General features: G+C 31.1%; 2 protein-coding genes across 6 annotated transcripts; one reads left to right on the top strand and one right to left on the bottom strand.

Moving 5' to 3' along the window:
- The first annotated feature begins 2,456 nt into the window (after window positions 1-2,456).
- On the top strand, window positions 2,457-3,349 carry LOC115706654 (uncharacterized protein At4g33100). Its single transcript, XM_061106519.1, has 3 exons — window positions 2,457-2,674; window positions 2,749-2,833; window positions 2,923-3,349. The coding sequence occupies exons 1-3, from the start codon at window positions 2,562-2,564 to the stop codon at window positions 3,001-3,003; spliced, it is 279 nt and encodes a 92-aa protein (XP_060962502.1). The 5' UTR covers window positions 2,457-2,561; the 3' UTR covers window positions 3,004-3,349.
- A 1,160-nt stretch (window positions 3,350-4,509) lies between these two features.
- On the bottom strand, window positions 4,510-14,236 carry LOC115706587 (aminopeptidase M1). Of its 5 annotated transcripts, none has more exons than XM_030634289.2 (20): window positions 13,830-14,236; window positions 12,343-12,477; window positions 12,087-12,232; window positions 11,454-11,556; window positions 11,173-11,359; window positions 10,735-10,828; window positions 10,479-10,632; window positions 10,295-10,399; window positions 9,951-10,067; window positions 9,738-9,851; window positions 9,453-9,635; window positions 9,068-9,371; window positions 8,852-8,973; window positions 8,659-8,756; window positions 8,261-8,441; window positions 8,060-8,174; window positions 7,896-7,963; window positions 5,269-5,337; window positions 5,030-5,107; window positions 4,510-4,935 (listed from the first exon to the last, which is right to left on the bottom strand). In XM_030634289.2, the coding sequence occupies exons 1-20, from the start codon at window positions 14,055-14,057 to the stop codon at window positions 4,753-4,755; spliced, it is 2,784 nt and encodes a 927-aa protein (XP_030490149.2). In that variant the 5' UTR covers window positions 14,058-14,236; the 3' UTR covers window positions 4,510-4,752. The 5 variants fall into 5 exon arrangements, with proteins under 5 accessions (XP_030490149.2, XP_030490156.2, XP_030490166.2 ...); XM_030634296.2 differs by having other exon boundaries at window positions 13,848-14,236; XM_030634306.2 differs by lacking the exon at window positions 13,830-14,236 and adding an exon at window positions 12,640-12,832.
- Window positions 14,237-24,583: the final 10,347 nt, after the last annotated feature.

Here is a 24,583-nt window from a genome sequence, read left to right as displayed (position 1 = left end):
AAGATTGTGGAGGTGATTTGTAGCTATTCGGACTCATATCTTGTTCAATATCACAGAGCTACTGTTGCTGCCATACCGTCCCAAACACCTACTGCAATAAATTGCAGTCAACAATCGGCTTCTTCTTCCTTTAAACAGACCATTTCGAAATGGCAGCCACCTGGAAAAGACATGTACAAGTTGAATATAGATGCTGCTATTGATTCAAATGGTGCTATCATCGGTGTGAGCGCTCTTATTCGAACAGATGAAGGTGCTGTTGTTGCCGACCTCTCAAAAGCAATAAAAGGCTGCTGCTCACCAAAGGAAATGGAAGCCTTGGCCATGTTTTACAACTTGCAATGGGCATTGATGCATCAATTTCCACTTCATTTCATTGAATCCGATTCTCTTTTATTGATTAATGCTCTAAATTGTTTATCTCCTACTAAGTGTATAACTCCTTTTCATGATTTGGTAGAGGATATTAACTATCTTATGTCTTTTTTTCCTGGAGTAAAAGTATCTCATGTCAAAAGAGATGCTAACCAAGCGGCCATGGCTTAGCTAAGTTTGCTCTACGATTGGACGAAGATATGTTTTGGTTGGACGAAATTCCATCCCCAATCTTCTCTGTTGTTTAATGATTCTTCCCATTAATAATAATAGATCTTTCTAAAAAAATATAAAAATTTTTACATCAAAAATCCAATTTATTCAATTTTATTACAAAAAAACCCCTACACGCTTACATCATCATTTTTACCTTTCCTCTTTCTTTTATTACAATTATACAACTTACACATCAATTCCATGCATGCAGCCACGTCATTGATTGATGACTTATATCAATCACACCTTACATCATTCACTTATCTTTTTCTTCCCCTTTGCCAAAGAAAAGTTCTAAAATGGGGTTGAAATTGAAAAGTTCTAAAATGGGGTTGAAATCTGTCGAAACGTGAGCGAGCTCCTCCTAAAAAAAATCAAAGGTTGCTGCCCAGGAAAAAATTCATCAAGATAATGCTCAAAAAATGATTAAGATGGAGTTGGTCTTCGATCTCAGGTTTGTTTTCGGTTTCTTTTTCGTTTCCCCCCTTTTTGAAATTTTTTTCGTATCTGACATTAGTGTGTTTTGTGTTTATCGATTTTACTATTTTAGGTTTTTCATTTTAACATTTCTTTTAGGGCTTCTATTTTTTTAGTTTAATTTATTTGTTCTTTTTATGAGTTTTTCATTTTTGTTTGTTTAGTCTTAATTTCTGTTTTATTTTGTTGTTTTTTTTTTTTTCTGTTTTTGTTTTTCGAGATGTTTTATTGTTTTTCATTTCAGTTTCTTCATTTGATTATTTCTCATTTTGTAATAGTTTTTTCATAGTTTTTTAATAGTGTAAACACCTTCTGTATGTATTTTTTTTAATATGTTTTTTGTCTAGTTGTTTCCTGTTCATTTTTATATCATTAATGGGTAACAATGGGATTTATCATGGATGTTGATGTTCAAAGAGTTTTTCCTGTATTTTAGTTTGTATACAGTTGTTTTGTAGTTTATTTATAGTTTTGCTACTTGCATATGTTATTTCATTATAAAACTAATATGCGACTATTTGCACAAAACTTACTATGTATAACTACTATTTCTGAGTTCCCGTCAAATTAAATTCCTGCGTAATATTAAACTATCATAAAACGATAATGCAACTATAAAGTAACAAAAACAAAAAATAAACAGACTTATACGTAACTGGTTGTACCTTATTGTGTTTTAAAAAAATATATTCGATATTGGAAACCAGTAATCAATCAAAATACAACTGTATATAACGTAGATCTATTATTCATGAGATTTTTTTTTAAAAAAAATTCACAGCATATTGTTTTGGATTCAGTGCATGGAAGCTCCAGATCTGTTTGTTACAGATCTACATTTCATGAATTTAGATTTCGATATTAGGGAGAGTTGTTTTGATCGAGTAAAACAGAAAACAAATGTGTAATTTCAGTTTCTTCACAGTTTTTCTGATTTTTTTTCGTCATTTTCTGTTTAGATCATTGCAGGTCTTCTTTTCCAGTTGATTTCGCCAGAATTAATGGTTGTATTTTTCTCGTTTTGGTTTCATTTTGGTTGTTTTGCGGTTTTGAAACGATCGCGGTATTTTCATCTTCAACGTTCGCTCTGTCAATAAGGCTTAGTGCGTATGTGGTATTTTTGTAAATATTTGTATGCGATCGTATAAATGTTTAATGGACTTAGTATTTTTGTAATTTTTTTTCCTTTTTTGTATTTTTATGTTTTTCCCAAAAATATATATATGTACATAATTTTTCAAAATATAAAAAATCTAAATATATATTTCCCCAAAAATTAAGTGCCAAATTAGTTGTCAAAAAAAAGTAGAAACTAGAAAAAGCCCTAAGTGCCACGTGTACGGCGCGATGAACGAGTAGAAAAATAGAAGGAAAAAAAAACACAATAAAATTAACACAAAAACCAAAACCAGTACTAAAGTAGGAGAATAGTCATCTGCATCTCATTATTTTCAGTGTCTTACAAAAACTGAACCCACGCGCCACCGTCGTCGATGGGTATGCTAAGTAGGAAAGACAAGAAAACCTCAGATTCATCTTCATCTTCTTCTTCTTCTACATCTCCTTGTGCTAATTTCAGAGCAGCTTATCACAATTGCTTCAACAGGTCATTTTCATTTTCATATTCTGTTTTTTTTTTTCTTAGATTGAATCTGAATTTTTTGAGATTGATGGGAATAGATGGTATTCGGAAAAGTTTGTAAAAGGTCAATGGGAGAAAGAGGAGTGCATCTCAGAATGGCAGAAATACAAAGCATGTCTCTCTGTATGGTTTCTTCCTTTTTTGTTGTTGGTATTTTTCTTTGTTTTTAAAATTTGTGGTATTTTTGAAAATTGTTGTTGTTATTATGGCAGGAACACTTGGATGATAAACATTTGAGTCGTTTCTTAGAGGCTGAGAAGTCAGTGGTGGATCATTGTGGTCAATCTAGGTAACAACACTAATATGTTAAAAATGTAATATGAGCCTTTTGAATTTTAATTGAAATGGAGTGTAATTCAAAGTAATTACTAAATTTAACTTGTTTGTTTAAATGAGAAAATACAAACGAGATTGTGAGAACAAAGATAGGAAGGTACGAAGGAAGAACTTGTTTTAGTAGTTCTTGCTTGTTTGAAAGTTTGTACAATTGTTATTGTGATAGAGTGTAACTGAGAGTAATTACTAGATTAGGTAAATAATGATATAAGTACTAAGTTTATAAGCTGTATAAATTTAATAGTTTTTTTTAATGGCATAAGTATTCAATATTAGTGAAAGTATCATTTCCATTTAATTTCATCAGTTAGTGTCTTAAATTGGATGCACGGTCAAATTCTAAATGATTGAGTTTGAATGAAAATATGTAATATTAGTTATTTTTAAATCTTTTATTAATAAATTTTAAAACAGACTCTAAATTGTTAAAAGGGGAAATTTGAATTTATATGCTTAAATAATTAAAAATTTTTATTATTATACCAAAAATTTACACCATAAAAAAATTATACTTTTTTTTTTCAAAACCCCAAAAATACTCCCTCACAATTCTCTCTCTCTCTGCATCATCTTTCTCTCTCTCTATCTCTCTTAGCCAACTCTCTCTCTCTCTCTCTCTCTCTCTCTCTCTCTCTCAACTCACAGTCGACCCCAACGCCACCCGAACCCAAACCCCATCCCCATCGGACCCAAACGCCACCCACTCTCGGACCCAAACGCCACCCACTCTCGGACCGAAACCCACTCTTTCTTCCTCTCTCTCTCTCAAATCGCAGAAAAAAAAAAAGTTTCGGGCGATGGTCGGACCTTGGGGTCCGATGGGGTCCGACCAATCGGACCCATCGGACCCGAAGGTCCGACCATCGGACCTTTCTCTTCCTCTCTCTCTCAAATCGCGTAAAGAAAAAAAAAGAAAAAAGTTTCACGGCTGGTCGGACCTTGGGGTCCGATGGGGTCCGACCAATCGGACCCATCGGACCCAGGTCCGACCATCGAACCTCTTGAAATGCGAAGAAAAAAAAAAAAAAAAAAAAAGTCCCACAGCCGAAGGTTTCGTGGGTGGCGTTTGGGTCCGAGAGTGGGTGGCATTTGGGTCCGAGAGTGGGTGGCGTTTGGGTCCGATGGGGATGGGGTTTGGGTTCGGGTGGCGTTGGGGTCGACTGTGAGTTGAGAGAGAGAGAGAGAGTTGGCTGAGAGAGATAGAGAGAGAGATGATGCAGAGAGAGAGAGAGAGAGAATTGTGAGGGGAGTATTTTTGGGGTTTTGAAAAAAAAAATATAGTTTTTTTATAGTGTAAATTTTTGGTATAATAATAAATTTTTTTAATTATTTAAGCATATAAATTCAAATTTCCCTTGTTAAAATTGAACGAAAATTATAGTTTTACTAATATTTATTACTTATGCCGCTAAAAAATTTATTAAATTTATACCAACATAAAACTTTAAGTATTTATGTTATAATTATTCTTACTAGATTTAACGTGTTTGTTTAATCGAATACTCGCATGGTAGCATCATGAGAATTGGCAAAATAATAACAAAGACGGAAAGGTACCCAACGCTAATTTTCCACCCCGTAACATCAACCCAATCATGCATTAAGGAGTTGCATATTTATTACACATGATTGTTTTAGGTTACTATATTTACAACTTTATTCTTTAACATATTATACACAACATAATGACATTACACAACCCAACCTTAGTGGTAGTATGTCAAAATGTTGAGGGTCTTAACAAGTTGGTCATCATTTTGAATACTTTGAACCCAATTGGCATTAATGCGTACCCGTTCAATGCTTTGCTTCAATGTTCTAGCCATGCTCGGCTTGGTGCGGTTCGCAAAGAAATCCTCAATTTCCTCGGCATCCTCTATCGAAGAAAACTGTCGAAAAAGAGGAGTGAAAATTGGAATGAGAAGAGCGTGATTCGAGTTCTTTTCAAAAATTATAAATGAGATGTAGAGAAAGAGAACAAACCGGCGATACGATTGCATTGATGAAACGGGTTATTAAAGGACTAGAACCCCAAGTATTTGAAATGTGCTCCCAGTTATCCTACAATTCGGAATCATTAGTAAATAGAAAATATTATGAGGGCATTTGCAGTGTTAAGATATTACACACTAATACATACGAGTCCATATGTTTTGTTGTTGACATTAGATATTAACACTGTTATTTGAAGGAAAAGTGAATTGACTTATGTTTGATAGTACCTTCAACCACTTCCAAGCTGTTTCACGCCCTTCCTTGCTAACATTTAGAATCAATACTAGACTACGAACCTAAGCAAAATAGCCATATTCAGCTCACATTAGGTATATGTGAAATGTCAAATTGTATAGTATAAGCACACACCTTTGAATTAAAACTCCATACTTTCTTAATACGACGATGTAAATTATAATTATAGAAAGCATTTTGTTGGTTTTCACAAATAATTTATATTGTCAAAATAAGATTTAAATAATTAAGTGCAACAAACTATTTTGAATTTTATTTTTGATACAATAAATTATTTAGATTCAGAAAACGTAAAATATCTATTATAACAATAATATATAATACGATATATAAAACAAAAAATTAAGATATAATTTCTTTAGTATCGAAAATAAGAAACCATTGTAAGTGATCCCCTACCTAAGAAAAGAAGTTCATATCTATTCTATATAAAGTGTGCCTATATAACTAAATTCTTGGTTTATGAGAAATTTATGGGTGTGACTTTTTATTTATATTTAATAAAATAATAAAATATTATTTATATATAATAAAATAATAAAATAAAAATTTAAACTGATATTTGATATTTGAACTGATATTATTTATATATATATAATATTATATATTGTTCTCAAGTGATATTAATTAAACCATAAATTTACTATCCTATTTTGAATTTAATTAAAACCAATAAAATATATATACCTAATCTTGTACGTTCTCATTTTTTCTAATTTTTTTTATTAAAGTTAATTATTTTAAATAAATAAAAATTCATAATAAAAATCTAATTTTTAATTTTTCTCTATTACTATACTATTTTGAATTTAATTAACAACAATAAAATATATGTACGTATATTTTTCATTTTTTTAATATAATATATACATATATATTTATACAAAAAAAAAATAGAGATAAAAAATAGTGGTGAAGAGATCCAAAAAATTTCACATAAGCTTCAAACACACTCTAAAAAAAGTATCATTTATAATTCTATGTGTAACTAATTTATTTGTTTATTTGGATGATTTTAGTCTATATATCTCAAATTATACTTTTTAATTTTTATAATTCGGTTATAGCAAGTAAGAATATTTAGGTTGATGTAATCATAACAGTATATATATAGCTTTTATTAGTTGAGCATGAATTGTCCATTTGATTTTGTTTTAAGTTTAGATTTTACAATTGTATTTGAATACTTAGCTATATATATATGTGGATCTTGAGTTTATCGGGTTAATTTGTTGAAAATATATGTTTACTGATTTGCTCAAAATAAATATACATAAACACATATATTTTGTTGAATCCAAATATACATAAACACATATATTTTGTTGAATCTATCATGGAGTGCTATGAGATTGATGAGAGGCTTCAAGAGAAGAATGATATTAAGATAAATTTGGAGAGCATTGCTTTGTTATAATATTATTTGGAAGCTATCATGTTTCTTGTTTTTTATATTCTTTCTTTCATATGTCCAGTTATATGCCTGCTACCCTTATTCTTTATAATTTTATTATTACCGGCTCGAGTTAAGTGTCCATAGTAAGTGTGTAGCATTATTATTTTTTAAATATATTTCAAGCTAATCTCCATTCTCCTCTTCTCTTTCTGCAAATTTTAAATTTGACTTTTCACTATTGATTTTTAAATAACCCCACACACTAATTAAAATTAGTTTTTAAATTATTTTAAATTATATGATTATTTATTGAATTTTATAAAACACATAACATAAAACTAAATATATATATGTGTATATCTTTATATATTAAAAGTGTCTATCTAACGTCATTTCTTGGTTTAACAGAATATACTTAAAAATAAAAGAATATTCTGTTAAATTTAACGATTAAGTTTGATCTCCCGTTAACAAATAAACCCAAAAAAATCAAACAATCTTTTAAATATTAATAATCTCTTTTTAAATTAAAAAAATCATCTTAGCCACATATCTCTCTAACAAACTTATCTTAAAAAAGAATATTAATAATTTTTATTTATTTATTTTTTTTTTAAAAAAAATATAGATAAAATGTCTAGAAAAGATAATATAAATGTGAGACAGTATATGGGTTGCCCCTTTGTAATTAGCTAGAAAAGATAAAATGGCTTAAAAAAAATAAAAAGAAGATGAAATGGGCTGTAATTAGTATTTACCTTATATGTTTGTGCTTATTTTTAGTTTTATTTTTAATTTTACCACCAAGAGGAGAAGGTTGAAAAATATTAGAATATGAAAATATTATTGGTGCTTATTAGTAATTTGCAAAGAATGTGAAAGTCTATAAATATATAGTTGTGTAGCTATTATTAGATATGAAATGAGATAATAGAACTTTTTTCAATTAGAAGATTAATGTACATTTTACTATTAATAAGATACATTATTATAACACAACTATGTTTTACTTACTAAATATACTGACACATATTTTATTTTTATAAAACAAATCATTCAAATAATTATACTATTTTAATTATTAATTAAAATAAAAAACTAAAATATTAAATAAAACTAACACTACGTGGCTTGGCACGTAACAATAACCTAGTATATGTATATATATATATTCATAACACGAACTGACTCTAGATTAATTACCTCAGAAGTAAGCGAAAAGTCGAGAGCTTCAAAAACTATGATGGGATCAGGAGAAGATGTCAATGAACCTACAAGACGAAATAGAAACAATTGCCATAAAGATAAATATATAATCCATGTTTAAGCATGACCAATATTGTTCTTAATCAAATTCTGGATTATACTTAGAACCCGGGTTTTCTCTTGGCTTAGATCACTTTCTCTGTAGATTTTCAAAAGGGAGTCATAACCCCATCTGTTCTTCGCGCTAGTTCTCTGCATTACAGCTACATATGCAGCCTGCAAAGTTCAAACCATAATCCATAAATGAACAAATATATAGTGTTGGTATATAGATATGCTTTTTAAGTTGCATTAGAGACAACCATTCTCAAATCTGGAGGAAGGAGTGGTGTGTTTCTGTCAATTAAGTATTCATTGAAACGCCTAATTGCTTCGGTTAGAGTTTGTTCATGTCCGAATACAGCCAAGGCTGTCAAAATTTCTCCTCTCAACATTGCATCTAAATGGCTCTCTCCATCTTTAGGTTGCCAACCACCAAGAGTCCTGATACAATTTTGAAAGAAGAAAAAAAAATGAGAAAATGATAAGAATTTCGTCTTCTTTATGTGTTAAGGGAAAGCGCCAAACTCGCCCTCCCAATTCAATTTCTCTGTGATTTTTCTACCTTAGTCTATCTTTGGTGTTGTTTGGCTATGAGTAATGAAAAAGAGAATGAGAATGATAACATGAATAAGTCATGAAAATGCATGAAAGAACTTACTCTGCAGCAATTCGGAATAGGTTGATAAAAAATTGTTTAATGGCATCCAGAAGCTCGGGTATGGCGGAAGCTACAATTCTTTCTACTTTATAGCTTACCTGTGAATAGTTATTAAGGAAACTAGAATTAGCAAACTAAGCTTTATAAAATGAACCGAACTGAACTTAAAACAAGATTTAGAGCATAACATTACAGTAATCAAGTTAGAAAGCACAGTATAATCAAATTCGTCCGAGTAAGAACTCATCAAGGTAAGTAAAGAGCTAAGAGATTGTTGGCTAGCCATACATAGTGCGAACGCATCATCCAAAATCCCTGTGAAAACAAACAACACAAGATTTAAGCTACTTAATTTTCGAAACCAACAAGACAAAAGATTAAAGTGAGTGAGAAGCATCAACAACAATACCAAATCTATCTGTTGCAGTTAAGTACTTGTTCTCTATTGCATATCTTAGTCTCTCTGCAAGATCCTCATCGTATTTCACCCGAAAGAAACCAGTTTGATTGACATTAAGTTTTATCCAACCGAGTGATGAACTGCCCTTGCCTTCAGCTGTTGCAGCCTCTGCAAGGCCGAATTCATTCATGTCGAGAGCTCCAGAGTTTGATTCTAGTAGGAAGTTTATTCGGTTGTCGTATGAACCGCAGCATAGTGTGATTGGGACAATCCACTTTCCTACCCCATGTGAACCAACATACAAGAATCGTGACTACATATATAACATACAAGATCTGTAAGTTCACAAACAGTAGAATAGAACTTAACAAACTGTAATTAGAGACAAAATGACCTGTTGAATCTCTAACTTTTGATCTTTGACTTTGATGGAGATAACAGGGTATCCTGTCTGCTTTGTCCAAGAACTCATTAGCATGTTCACAGGCTCACCAGATTCTTCCTCAATGGCAGCCCATAAATCTTCTGTCTTTGCATTTGAGAAAGCATGTCTTTTTATATACAAAGCAAGTGACCTCTAATCACATAGATCAAATAAAACAATACAAACAATTATTTGACATGACTAAAGTGAAGTAGCTAAACTTATGAAAGGAAAGAACAAACCAAGTAACCAAACCTGAAAACACTCAGCACCAATATAGCGTTGGAGCATTTGAATAACAGAAGCACCTTTATTATAACTGATTGCATCAAATATTTCCTGAATTTGAGACACGTGCGGAACTTCCACCTGAATAATGAAAAGGGTGCACACTTCAATATGATTATGATATGTAGTTGAAGCAGGCATATGTGTAAGAGTATCTATTCACAGTGCAGACAAAATTACCTCAATGGGGTGAGATTCTTCAAGCCCATCAAGTCTAAGACCCTCAATAGATTCATTGAGAAATTGAGTCCATACATTCCATTCCGGGAACAAGCTATCATTTGCTACATAGCTTACCTAAATGACCCCATAAGAGTTATTTGTCACATTGAAATCAGTTGTCAATTTGATAGTGAGAAAATTCAACAATATTCAATTTCTAAAAAGATATTTAAAGACCGGAGAACAGCTAAGGACGTCTTCTATCTAGCGTCTAGACTTTTGAATGAAAGTGTGAGCAAAGAATATCATTCTTTTCACCTCACATAATAGTCTAAAGTTCATAAATATAAGTGAGAACGTACCCATGTTGCAAACCCTTCATTCAGCCACAAATGAGTCCACCATTCCATCGTTACAAGATTGCCAAACCACTGATGCGCGAGCTCATGAGCTACCACGGTTGCAACCTTTCAAAACAGCCAAATATTCAATTTTTAGGAGTACTAATAGCAAAAGCATTGATATTCAGAAAATTCACATTATTACCCTTTGCTTCTTTGCAGCTGCTGAATGTTGATCATCATAAAGCAAAGCTGTTTCACGATATGTAACCAAACCATAATTCTCCATTGCCCCAATAGCAAAGTCAGGTATGGCAACCATATCCAATTTAGGCAAAGGATATGGTCTACCAAAATATCTGTAAATATGTTAATATGTTAACCAAAGAGGAAAACAATCAAAATCAAAAGCACCTATAAACGGCACATATATATACTCAGTTTTGAGAAAGAGAATCTACTCTTTGAATAGCTCAAGTGTCTTGACAGCAACATGCAATGCAAATTTTCCTTGGTTTGTCTTTCCTACTTGACAGTATACTCGAACTTTGACCCCTGTGATTGAGATGTGATATAACACTATCAATGACTGTTCAAAGGTTTGTTCACAAAACAAAAGCTATAATAGAAATTGGAATAAATCAACACGAGAAAAAAAAGTATGAAAATTGAAATTATTATTTTGGTGAGATAGATTTTTAAAGAATAAAATTGTCTTTTATTTAAATATAATAAAAAAAATCCGTTCTCGAGTGGATGAGGGAAGTAGTATTCTCATTCTTTTTCCTCTTACACACTAACTTTACCCTATTTTTCTTCGTAACAGTTATTTACTTCATTTTTTTGCTGAAATTATTTACTTGGCTAATGAGAATAGATGTTGAGTATTATAACTTTACCATCAGAAGTATGATCTTCCACATAATCGAGCAAGCCAATAACAAAGGCCACCAAATATGTAGACATAATTGGTGATTCTTGATATGATAATGTCTTGATTTGTCCTTTAACATTTTCTTCAATGATTGGCATGTTTGAAAGGGCTACTAGGTCGGATGGAACATCCAATGTGATCTTAAAAGTAGCCTGTAACTCCCCAAGAAAATATAACACAACAAAATATAACAATAATCATAATATATATATATATTTGTTGATTTAGATAGAGATAAATAGAGACCTTGCAAGCTGGTTCATCCCAACAAGGAAAGCACTGTCTTGCATCAGCTGGTTCAAATTGTGTGACTGCCATATTCTTCTTCTCACCATTATGCTTATATGTACTTATACATAAGAAGAGTAATAAGTCAAGCATATACAAACACAAAACAATCTATTAAGAACATACAATAACAAATTCCTCCAAACTATGGTACTTAAGAGTCTTATTCCCAAACTTTTTTACTTATGGTTATTGTAGAGTTTTGTCCTTCCAACCATTTTTCTTCAACGGTTTGTTGATGTAGTTACATGACACATCAATGCCACGTCAATGCTACATCAGCAAACCCTTAGAAAAATGAGAAAAGTTAAGAGGCACACATCATTATGGTGTTGGACACGGCCTAATAGCAATGCTCTAGAAAAATAGATGCAATGACAAGACTCTACATGGACCTTTATGTGAAAAATGTTTAGATGCAAGAAAGGCTACAATTTGAGGAAAATTAAATACTTTGTCCATTTATTAATAAGAAAAACTTCAAAACACGTATGCCTCTGTATGGAGATAAGATTCTAACAAGTGAAAACTGGTGATCGGGTTTTCAACAAAACTGTGATAAAATACACAACAGAAATATTGATCAATTACCTTCGATAAAAACCCTTCATCTTGTCATTTAAAACCCCTTCAAACTCAATATCCAAAATCCCATCTCCAATAGGGAGTGTCTGTGGAAACTCCAACACCAAAATCTCATCCTCTTCGAAAATTTCTACTTTCGTAGGCTTGAATACCTGTTCAAGTATCCAATAACTCATAAAATTAGGAACAGAATCCAATTCAATCAGTAATTCAATAAACCAACAAAAAACAATCCCCCCAGAAATGATAACAGCAATTATACTCCTGATGATCCACTCTCTTCACTGCGGCCTCTTAGTAACCATATAATAAGATTCATAATTGCTTTAGCAAAACTCCAAATGATCTTTCCAGCATAAAGTAAACTCCACATCAAATTTCCTCTGCTCTGCAAACTCTAATCATTCATTGAAAAAATTCAAACACACGGCAATCAATTTAAAAATGAAAAGAGGTTCCCATTTTACTCTACAGGAGATCAGATCAAATATTAGGAAATTATATGTATATGAAAGTTTTGAAAAAGTTAACATAGTATAACGATTGTAAGGAGTAGAACCTCAAAATCCATAATAAGATCATTAAAAATAAACTTAATACTCCACATGAAATTTCCTCTGCTCTGCAAACTAATCATCCCTTGAAAATGTTCAAACACATGGTAATCATTTTTCATCTTCCCAATTTCACTCTCCCGGAGATCAGATCAAATATTAGGCAATTATATATATATATATATATATAGATACATTATAAGTTGCTTCTACAATAAACCCCACTAAAATAAATGCTTTAACTGTTCGGGTATCTAAAAAAATTTCTTAGTTCAAATTTTTTTCATAGTCATGTACGAAAACATTCTGTAAAATTTTAAGAAATTCAGAATAATTTACAATATAGAATTGTATGTTCAAACCGTCTATTTCATATGCGTATAAAATAGAAAAAGTCACACGTGCAATAGAAATCTTTAAATCCTATTTTCGGCCTGTTAAATTTTTCTAAATATGTCAAAAATTTACAGGCTGTTTTAGATACTGAAATAGATAAGGGTGTTTGATTCACCCTTGCATTAAAGAATTTTCCTATATTATATACATAATAACGATTATAAGGACTACAATCACTTTGAACTAACATTACACAATCCACAAAGATCACTAAAAATTAACAATAATACTCCAAATAATCTTTCCAGCAAAAAATAAAGTCCACATGAAATTTTCTCTGCTCTGCAAACTCTGATCATCCATTAAAAAAGTTCAAAAGATCTGAACATATATTATAAACTTATATAACTATAGTAAAGACTAAGAAGCACTTTGAACTAACATCACACAATCCACAAAGATCGTTAAAAAAATTGACAAAAATACTCCAGAAGATCTTTCCAGCAAAAAGTACACTCACATAAAATTTTCTCTTCTGTTCAAACTCTAAACATCCATTGAATAGATAAAAAACACAGTAATCAATTTCTAAAAGAGCTTCATATCACTCTCCTGGAGATCCGATCAAATATTATGAACTTATATAACGATCGTAACTACTAAGAATCACTTTGAACTAACATCACACAATCCATAAGGATCGCTAAAAATCAACAATTATACTCCAAATGATCTGAAATTTCCTCTCTCCAAACTCTAATCATCCATTAAAAAAAGTTCAAAAACACAGTAATCAATTTATACAAAAGAAGAACTCATTTCACTCTCTCAAAGATCCGATCAAATATTATGAACTTACATAACGAAAAAGTAGTACCAAATCTTTGGAGATGTAAGATACGGAGGCGGTTTTGACAGATAGATTAGCAGCATTGAGAACGATGAATCTGGTTTCGGAGAGAACAGTGAGGTCGACGGAGACGGAACCGGTGAATTTGCAGGAGTTGAGATTGGGTTTGAGATTGATACGGTATCGTTTTGGGAGGATGAATTTGGGTAAGCGAGGCTGGCCTTTGAATTGCTCCATTTTTTCTTTTTAGTGAGTGTGTTTGGGAAGTGGGAAAATGAAGGAAAATGAGTTTGTTATTTAGCGGGAAAATGAGAGGGGTATTTATAGTGTGGAAATGGAAAGGCTTCACAATAACGCCGTTTGTATTCTTGAATTCTTTTTATTTTTTTTAAAGGTAATCCTCCCAAACGGCTACTACAATAACGACGTGTCATTCTTGCTTTTTCTAGTGAGCATTTTTTTTCTTGAGCAAGGTGTCTAACACTATCGTCGCTCTATAATTGATTAGCAATATTCTATAAATAGTAAATATCGCGCACTTCGCGACGGATATATAAAATATTTTAAATTAAATATTAAAAATAAATTATATATTTTAATTAATAATATTTTCTTAGTAAAATTATATTAAAATTTTTATTTTACTATTAAAAAATTTGTGACATAAATACTTAAAATATTAAATTTGTTACTAATAAATACCAGAATTCGAAAAATAGTAGCATAAATCTTCATTTATGGTTTAATTTTTATTCTAATGCGTGTATTAAGTTCTGGGATTTGAATTTTATTGTGTGTGTGTTTTTAATATTTGAGTTTTAGTGTTTTACTGGGATTCTAATGTTTGAGTTTATATTTATTTTTATAGATTTTGAGAACTTAAAATTTGATGTTGATTCTATTGATTATTGGGATTGAGAGTTTGACTTTTCATACGGGAATTAAAGTTTGCTTTTTCGTTTCATTGATTGAAAAATATTAGTAGAAAATTTATGGAATACTTGACATTAAAGTTATTATTTAAAAAAAATAAGTAAAGTAGGCTTTTGTTAAAAATTAATTAATATTATTTGATAAAAAATTTAAACATGATAAAAAACAATTAAAATATTATTTTAAGTATTACGTACACCTGATTCTTTTATTATTATTATTATTATTATTATTATTATTATTATTATTATTATTATTATTATCATTATTGTTATTATTATATCTTTTTTTTTCAAAAAAAAAAAACAAACCAAAAACTTACACATTAGAGTCATCATTTTTATATTATTATTATTATTATTATTATTATTATTATTATTATCATTATTATTATATTTTTTTAAAAAAAAAAACAAAAACGTAAAGGTATATATGTTGATTGATATTTTTTATTTCTAATTTTTTAAAATATTTTGTATTTTTATAGAAAAATATTTCAAAAAAAATAGTAAAAATTAATTTGAAGATTTATCATTTTTTATAGAAAAATTATTAAAATAATAGCAAAATATCAATTTATAGAATTATTCTTCAATAAAACATTAAAATTGAGAGAATTAAGGAGAGAGAGAAAAATAATTTAGAGTGATTTTAGAATATATTGATTATAATAGATATTTATAATAATAAAAAAAAAATCATAACTACACATGTGTAGTTTTTTTTCAATTTAAATTTTTATTTTTTAATTAATTAATAACATAATATTATAAACTTAGTAATATATATAATTTTTTTAAAAAAAATCATTTAAAAAAAATAATAACTACACGTGTGTAGTTTTTTTTCAATTCAAATTTTTATTTTTTAATTAATTAATAACATATTATTATAAACTTAATAATATATATTAATTTTTTAAAAAAAAAAAAATCCTTTTTAAACAAAAAAAAACTCAAAACGTGAGAATTGATTTAAATTAAGAGTTATGATATATAAAAATATATTTTAGATTAATTAATATTTATAAAATTAATAAAAAATTAAAAATGAGAGAATTAAGGAGAGAAGATATAGTGCTATTTGAAGTGATTTTGGACCGTCATGTCACCGCCTCATACTTCTTCTTTATATTGATATATTGATTATTATATTTTTTTTGAAAAAAAAAACCGAAAACGTTAAGGTATATATGTTTATTGATATTTTATGTATATAAACAAAATTTATGATTCATTATATTTGATATTTTAATATTTTTTTTTTAGAATTTATTTTTTATTTTCTAATTTTTTAAATATTTTGTATTTTTATAGAAAAATATTTTAAAAAATAGTAAAAATTAATTTGTAGATTTATGATTTTTTTTATAGAAAAATTATTAAAATAATAATAAATATCAATTTATAGATTTATTCTTTAATAAAATATTAAAATTGAGAGAATTCAGGAGAGAGAGAAAAATAATTTAGAGTGATTTTAGAATATTTTGATTATAATAGATATTTATAATAATAAAAAAAATCATAACTACACGTGTAGTTTATTTTTTAATATAAATTTTTATTTTTCAATTAATTAATAACATAATATTATAAACTTAATAATATATAATTTTTTTTTAAAAAAAATATTTTAAAAAAATATTAACATAATATTATAAACTTAATAATATATATAATTTTTTTTTTTTAAAAAAATCATTTTAAAAAATAATAACTACACATGTGTAGTTTTTTTTTTCAAATCAAATTTTTATTTTTTAATTAATTAATAACAAATAGTTATAATTATAAACTTAATAATATATATTTATATATATTAATTTTTTTCAGAAAAATATCCTTTTTTAAAAAAAAAAACAAAACGTGAGAATTAATTTAAATTTAGAGTTATGATATATATTAAAATATATTTACGATTAAGTAATATTTATAATATTAGTAAAAAATAAAAAATAAATAGAGAATTAAGGAGAGAAGATATATGCCTCATACTTCTCCTTTATATATATATATTGAGTGATTGATTATTATAATTTTTTTTTTTTAAAAAAAAAACCAAAAACGTGAAGGTATATATGTTTATTGATATTTTATGTATATAAACAAAATTTACGATTCATTATATTTGATGTTTTAATATTTTTTTTGGAGTTTATTTTATATTTTGTATTTTTACAGAAAAATATTTTAAAAAATAGTAAAAATTAATTTGAAGATTTATGATTTTTTATAGAAAAATTATTAAAATAATAATAAAATATCAATTTATAGATTTATTCTTTAATAAAATATTAAAATTGAGAGAATTCAGAAGAGAGAGAAAAATAATTTAAAGTGATTTTAGAATATATTAATTATAATAGAAATTTATAAGGGAAATTTCACTTTTTGGCCTTAATAATACAAGCCATATCAAAATTTATACCCTCCCTTAATTTGTACAAATTTAGTCCATTAATTACATGAACTTCCCATTTTACCCTTTTTTTCAAAAAAATAAATAAAATTGCTAAAAACTGAAATTGATCTTTCTATCTCTCTTCCCTCTCTCTCGTGCACCACTCTCTCTAGAAAAAACTGAAAAATTTATCAAAAAATTTCTCTCTGTCCGTCCCACTCTCTCTTCCCTCTTGAATGGTTGTTTCTCGGTGGGTGTTGGTGGAAAACCGAAGCACAACCCAATATCACTCAAGAATCTTACACCATTATAATGGGTAAGTTGTGTTTTAAGCATTTTGTTTGACTTTATGTAGTTTAAAATTGTTATATGTGTGTTATTTGTTGGAACTGCTGTTTTTTGGTCTGAAATTGTTGAGATCTGGCAGATCTGGTTTTCAGTCGAATTCTGGGTTTTCCAGTGTTATTGATGATATATCGATAATTTATCGATGGTTTGTCGATGATTACAAAAGGAAAGGTCAGTGACGACCATTATCGACGTTATGTCGACATAATGTCGACATGTTATCGACATATGAACGTGAACGCCAAATTCAAGACTGATGCTTTTCACAACCAAATATATAATGTTGCTTACGCATGGTCGAAGACTGAATGCGATAGAGAGTTCGAGAAGCTTAGAAAGATGAATCCGACCATTGCTGCATATGTGGAGAGTATAGGGTTTGAGAAGTGGGCTCACCCTTATTGTTTGGGCGATAGATACAACATCATGACGAGCAACGCTGCTGAAAGCTTCAATAGTGTCACAGAAGAGTTCAGGAAATATCCAATAACTACTTTGGCTGAATTTATCAGGTTCACACTCCAATCGTGGTTCGCTGATCGCCTCAAAAATGCTGACGAATGTACCACCCCTTTGGCCACGCTCTTTGAAAAAAACTTGGCAAAAATTCATGAAAATGCAAGGTACAGGCGCGTCCAACGAAATAGAGCCAATTTGTATAACGTTGGTAGGGGACCTAACGGTGAAAGAGGTGGTGATGTGAATCTAGTTGAAAGAACATGCACCTGCGGCGTGTTCACGTTATTGAAACTCCCTTGCCTTCATGCATGTATCGCGGCATTGAAAACGAACACAAGTGTGTACACGCTTTGCTCACCTTATTATTCAAAAGAAACGTGGAGGAAGATTTACGATGATACCATCAATCTTGCTGGTGACGAGGATGATTGGGTTCTCCCAGAACACATCAAGAATATGAAAGTTGGGGTACCTGTGGAAAAGAAGCCTGTAGGTCGTCCAAGAAAAAGCAACGCTGGAAGAAGACGGGAGAACCGTTTCCCGTCTGGTGATAAAAAAGGTTCTGTACCACGAAACTGCAGTCGCTGTGGCAGTTCAGGCCACAACAGAGCACATGCAAAGCCCGCATTTGAGGCGTCTTGTACTTATTCGTTGTAATAACATGTTTTCTATTGGGAAATTTGATATATTATAATGATGCATATTTTGTCATCATTTGTTTTTATTTTCAGGTTCGAAACTGCTTTAAAATAATGTCGAGGTTGAATATTTTTTAAATATTTTAATTATTTTTAGGTTTAATAGTTATTTTTGTTGAATAATATCGATATTTTATATTTGAAACCACGAATAATTATCAAAATTTGAACGAAGAGAAAGTCTATATATACATAACTGTAATGTTAATTACACAAAATATACAATGTCCCAATAATTACACATATAATCAGCCGACATTTTGGTAAAATAAATCAACACACCACCGTTGACGAAACATAGCTATCCGGCCTGGCGTCACATCGGTCAATCCACGTTGCATCATGAGATGTTCCACATACTCAATGCAATAGACGCCACAATCACCACTAAATGCAAAATAAAATGTAAAGTCAGTCTAACGTAAAACATATTTTAATACTATAGTACTTTTTTATCGCTATGTACCTGGTTGTTGACTTCGGAACTAAGTCGTGAGTGGCTCGAGTCGAGTGCATTTTTGGAAGCACCGTGATGTCCCTGTTAGTTAACGCCATGATCTGGTTGTTATGTGGAAATTCCCCGGTTGCAAGGATTAGCGAGGGCAGCAGTTCTCCCCAAGTCTTCAGGATGGGTTCCATGACGGTCCAATGACAGACGCTGGAATCACAGTCGTAGACATTAATTTTCTACAGCTCTATGTCAACTTCAAGTGTGACCCAGTGCCTTGCCTCGGGAAGATGCAGAACGAAGTAAATAAACTCGTTACCCCTCCATCTCTCAAAGACTTGGGACTGTAATTACGGAGAACAACGAAACAATTAACAAACCATAATAATCCTCCCAAACAATTAACATTTAAAATCTTACTAAAACAATACCTTATGAACCCCTCTGCAGTAGTCCAGGATATAATCCTCCCACACAAAGTTTCTCCTCGGACCCTTGTGGCTCGTCCATGCACTGCTGATCATGGTGGTCACGAATGTGGAGAGAATGACACCCTTTTGATGAAATGTCAGTGGATAGTCGGTGCGTCGCCTCCTCAGCATATGCATTGCTGCATCTATATGCTGCATATAAAGGGAAATGTCAGTTAGACAAAAAAATATATTAATTGCACATAAAGTTGTAAAGTGAAGTAATATTATAAAATACTTTACTTACGTCATCTGTAAGCAATTCCTTTGGTGTGAGTATTATCCAAAAGAATGATGGACCGTAATCACCACTTCTCAAATCCCGAAGTCAGTGGTTCAGAATGAGTCCAACACACCACTTTCGGAAAGTGGTTAACAATTTCTCATCCGATGGCTCCAGGGGATCAAACGTCGAAGATGGCCTATGTCTCCTCTTCATCTCCGTATAGTCACCGAACCATACAGGAGGATTTCTCTTCCTCTTCCGACTCTTAACCCTGCGACTCGGTGTCATGTACATGGATAACACCTGTATCGATCGGAGTCGCTGGAGCTCCCTCGTAAGGATCGTACCCGTCGGGGAAGACCTCCTCCTCTTCTACTGGGGGTGATGCAGCTGGTGGTGGGGTAGATGGATCTGCTGGGGCCTCCGGTGCTGAAGCTGTCGTTGGCGGACGATTCAACATGGCCAATATGTCTCTGAGCTGCTCCATAATTACGTTCTGACCACCCTTCAGCTCTACATGGCTGGTCTCGTATGCCTTCTTCAGCTCGACATGAGCAGCATACAGACCCTGAGTGTCAGCCTCGATCCTATCCAACCTCGCCACTAAATCAGTGTACTCGGCACCCCGAACGCCTGATGAAGATGGTGCACTGGGCTGAGGTTCTGAACCAGTGGCCTGAAAAAATATATACCAAAAAAATACGGTAAGGATACGATAATTCCACAATGTAACAAATATCACAAAACAAAAACAATAAAAAATCAAGACATAAAAAAAAGTTCCAAAAATTGGTACCTGAGTGTCTGTTTCTTGAGTGTCTGGTACCTGAGTCTCTGGTACCTGACTACCTGCCTCAGCCTCTGTGTCATCCACACCATCATCAACCAGGTTCTCCACACCATCGTAAGATATGGTCCTCACAAATGCCTCCTCCTCTGTCCGTGGAAGTAGCCTCTTCACCACTTCAAGATTCTGTTTATGGTTCAAAAAATATCAGAATAGAACCATTTAGCATTTATTACAAGCATTTATGTTAAATAATTATTCTGAATATAAGTGAAATTCATACCCGTCTAGAAAATAATGCGCTGGCGTCTTTCTTCCCAATATCGCCCTTGCTCGTCCAGCTAAGCATCCTGGGGAACCGAATCCCGTGATTCGTGCCATACCTCTTGCCTACCTCCAAAATGGCCTCGTACGCCCAATATTGTACTGCAGGTGCGAAGCCATAAGCTGTGTATTTGCACTCGTGCTGAACATCCGAACTCAACTTCTTCTCGTAGTTGACCTTCTGCTTCAACATGTCTTTTTGAAGCGAGTGCATGAGTCTGGCGAATGAGTGCTTCCCCCAAGGAATCTGGAAGAAGAACTCGAGGTCTTCCACATATCTAAGTATGTGAGGCGTAATCAGCGCGTTTGCCTCGCGGCCCAGAAGCACTGACTCCACAAACAAGCACAAGCCGAGCTTGTACAAGTCTTCCGAGTTCTGACAGTTTGTGAACCTATCTTGGAGTGCTTCTGTCTTCACACTATCAGACCGGTTGAAATATTTGTTGATCAATCGGTCTGACCCTGAGCGAGCAACCTGCGCAGCCTTCTCCTCTTCTGTTGGCCCCGAGGAGAAGTCCAGGCCTGTAATGAGTGCAAACTCCAGCACTCCGAATCTGACCTCCTTCCGACCAACGTAAAACCGCATCCTCAACTCCTCCTGGGCATCTACCTTCATTTTGTGGAGCATCAGCTGGTGAAATAACACCGAGGAGAATGTCAACAGTACGGCATTCCAAAAGCTGCCGAAACGGCTTTCCTTCGCCGTGTTATTCAAGTTGTACTCCTCAAACCGAGACTTGATTTTTGCAAAAATTCCGGTGCCTCTGTAAGTAACGCGGCCAGTAAAATGCTCGGGTGCTGGAATTATGAGTCTGGGAGCCATCTGAAAAAACAAAAAACAAATAAATAAAGCTGCCAAAAAATTTAAAAAACATATCGACATTATATCGACATGCCGTCGACATTATGTCGTCATTATAGCAAACACAATTCAATTATGTCGACAAAATATCGACATCCTGTCGACATTCAGTCAATATTTTAAATGGACAACAATTTCACAGCTTGTCGACAAAATATCGACAACCTGTCGACATTCAGTCGACAATACAAACTTAAATTCATAAGTTATTATAATCGACAACATATCGACAACCAGTCGATATGTTGTCGACAAATTCAATCAGACCACAATTTCACAACAAGTCGACAACATATCGACATACTGTCGATATTCAGTCGACAATACAACCTAACAGTGAACAAGTTAATTTAATCGACAAACCATCGACATACTGTCGACAAGTCGTCGACAATATAGGCCAGAAAATACACTTAAACCACCATCGACATCCTATCGACATACAAACGATATCCTATCGACATACAAATAACATCTAAATTCAAACAGACACTCAATCTATCGACATCCTATCGATATCATATCAATATGTCATCGACAAACCCTGTACATACATATAATTTTGCCAAAAATAATACACAGAATCAAAGGAATCCACAGAATGTACATGAACAAAGATAAATCACAAGTAATCAAGTAATCCACAAAAATCTAGCAAAATTGAACATTTAAAATCAATTATTTTTTTTTTAAAAAAAAATGGTACCTTTTTGACTGAAGTGGGTGTCGATTGAGGACGGTGGTGGGTGTCGATTGGATTTTGTGGTGGTTGTTTCGTGGGTTTTGTCGTCCTCGACTGGGTTGTGGGTTCGTCGATTGGATGCACACGAAGAGGGAATGGAGGGAGAGGGAATGGAGGTTGGGGAAGTGGGTTTGGGTTCTCGGACTTTCGTTGTGGCGAGGGAGAGGGAATGGAGGTTGGGGAAGACGAAGTGGAAAGAGAGAGAGGGAATGGAGGTCGGGAACACCTTCAATGGAGGTACCTCGCTGGTTGGGTTTCTCGGAGGTAGGTGGCGGGTTGGGGAAGCCGAAGTGGGAAGAGAGAGAGGAAAGGGAAACTATTAGAGGGAAATTTTAATTAAAGGGTAATTTGGGTATCTTTTAAAATTATAGGCATTAATTTGTACAAATTAGTTTAGGGTATAAATTTTGATATGGGGTATATTATTAAGGGCAAATAGTGAAATTTTCAATTTATAATAATAAAAAAATCATAATTACACGTGTAGTTTTTTTTTTAATTTAAATTTTATTTTTTTTAATTAATTAATAACATAATATTATAAACTTAATAATATATATAATTTTTTTAAAAAAAAAATTCATTTAAAAAAATAATAACTACACGTGTGTAGTTTTTTTTTCAATTCACGTTTTTATTTTTTAATTAATTAATAACATATAGTTATAAACTTAATAATATATATATAAATATATTTATATTTATATATTAATTTTTTTAAAAAAAAATATCCTTTTTTAAAAAAAAAAACAAAACGTGAGAATTAATTTAAATTTAGATTTATGATATATATTAAAATATATTTAAAATCAATTAATATTTATAAAATTAGTAAAAAATGAAAAAAAAAATGAAAGAATTAAGGAGAGAAGAGTTAGTGCTTTTTGAAGTGATTTTGAACCGCCACATCACCGCCTCATACTTCTGCGAGGCACGTATACTAAGTTTTATGCTAGGTATTTTTTACTTTATTTAAAAATAATACATTAAATAATTGAAAAAAATATTATTAATTATTGTTTGAAATTATTATTATGTAAATTCAATTAATGTAATAAATAGTGTTGATAATTAAAAATAATTATTGAATGCAATATATTATATTAGTGTTTAAGAAATTTTAATAATCTAACTACAATATGTTCTTAAGTTAATCTAAAAATAAATCAAAAATTAATGTTCAAATAATAAAACAAACACAACTTAAATTTGTGTAAAATAAAAAAAAATTAAAAATCAATCTCTAAAATATTGTTGACAATTGAAGATAACATCTAAAAGTTGTAAATAAAAAAAAATAAAAATACTCTTAATGATTGAATTTTAATATTCTTTTGTTTCGATAGAAACAACAGTGTAATGTTTGTAGTTTGCACTTCTCATTCTAGTTGAGTTCCCATATAATTGGATTGTCCATTTTTTGTGTGGATAATTTGTATATGGTAGTGTCGACAAAGTTGTGGCCTTTGTATTGTCATCAAGTTCAACATATACTATAGCACTGTAAAATGCATAAATAAATTGTTAGTATCGATTGTAATTTTAACTTAATTTTACTAAATTTCTATATATTTAAATTTACCGAGGTGTAAGAAATCTATGTTTGCAATTTAATCGTACATCTTTAAAGGTCAATAAGCATGCACACTCGACTTATCAGAAAAAAATAAAGATATATATATATATATTTGTATAAAAACATAATTCCATATTTGGAATGAAAAACTAACCAAAAAAACATAATATATCAACTATTTATAAACCTCTCCTATATATATATATGTACAAAGTTACAAACACAAATATAAAGGTGATAAAAATAGATACCTCGTAAATCTCAAGAGCTAAGAAATCGTTAAAAGATGACAGTGGACATTAAACATATTCCATTCCCAATCAATAACCCATAAAACATAAACGTAGTAAAAATGATAAGAATAGTAAAATAATTAACAAAAATCTCAACCATCTTGCAGATTTAATGTAACTAAATTGCAATACACTCAACCCATATAAAATCTACAACTGCTAATTATAAGCTAACCACTATATAGCCTAATTTA

The sequence above is a fragment of the Cannabis sativa genome, chromosome X, assembly GCF_029168945.1.
Source record: "Cannabis sativa cultivar Pink pepper isolate KNU-18-1 chromosome X, ASM2916894v1, whole genome shotgun sequence".
Classification (NCBI taxonomy): Eukaryota; Viridiplantae; Streptophyta; class Magnoliopsida; order Rosales; family Cannabaceae; genus Cannabis; species Cannabis sativa.
The sequence above is the reverse complement of the archived record's forward strand: the minus strand, read 5'-3'. Positions and strand labels throughout refer to the sequence as shown.

Excerpts from the sequence above, each read along its gene's own strand:
- LOC115706587 (XM_030634289.2), bottom strand. The coding sequence starts at position 14,057 with ATGGAGCAATTCAAAGGCCAGCCTCGCTTACCCAAATTCATCCTCCCA. Across the intron at positions 10,829-11,172 it reads GGAAGATCATACTTCTGATG|GGGTCAAAGTTCGAGTATAC; the intron begins GTAAAGTTATAA and ends TCTCAATCACAG. Across the intron at positions 8,442-8,658 it reads CTATTCCGAATTGCTGCAGA|GACTCTTGGTGGTTGGCAAC; the intron begins GTAAGTTCTTTC and ends AAATTGTATCAG.
- LOC115706654 (XM_061106519.1), top strand. The coding sequence starts at position 2,562 with ATGGGTATGCTAAGTAGGAAAGACAAGAAAACCTCAGATTCATCTTCA. Across the intron at positions 2,675-2,748 it reads TATCACAATTGCTTCAACAG|ATGGTATTCGGAAAAGTTTG; the intron begins GTCATTTTCATT and ends TGATGGGAATAG. Across the intron at positions 2,834-2,922 it reads AATACAAAGCATGTCTCTCT|GAACACTTGGATGATAAACA; the intron begins GTATGGTTTCTT and ends TTATTATGGCAG.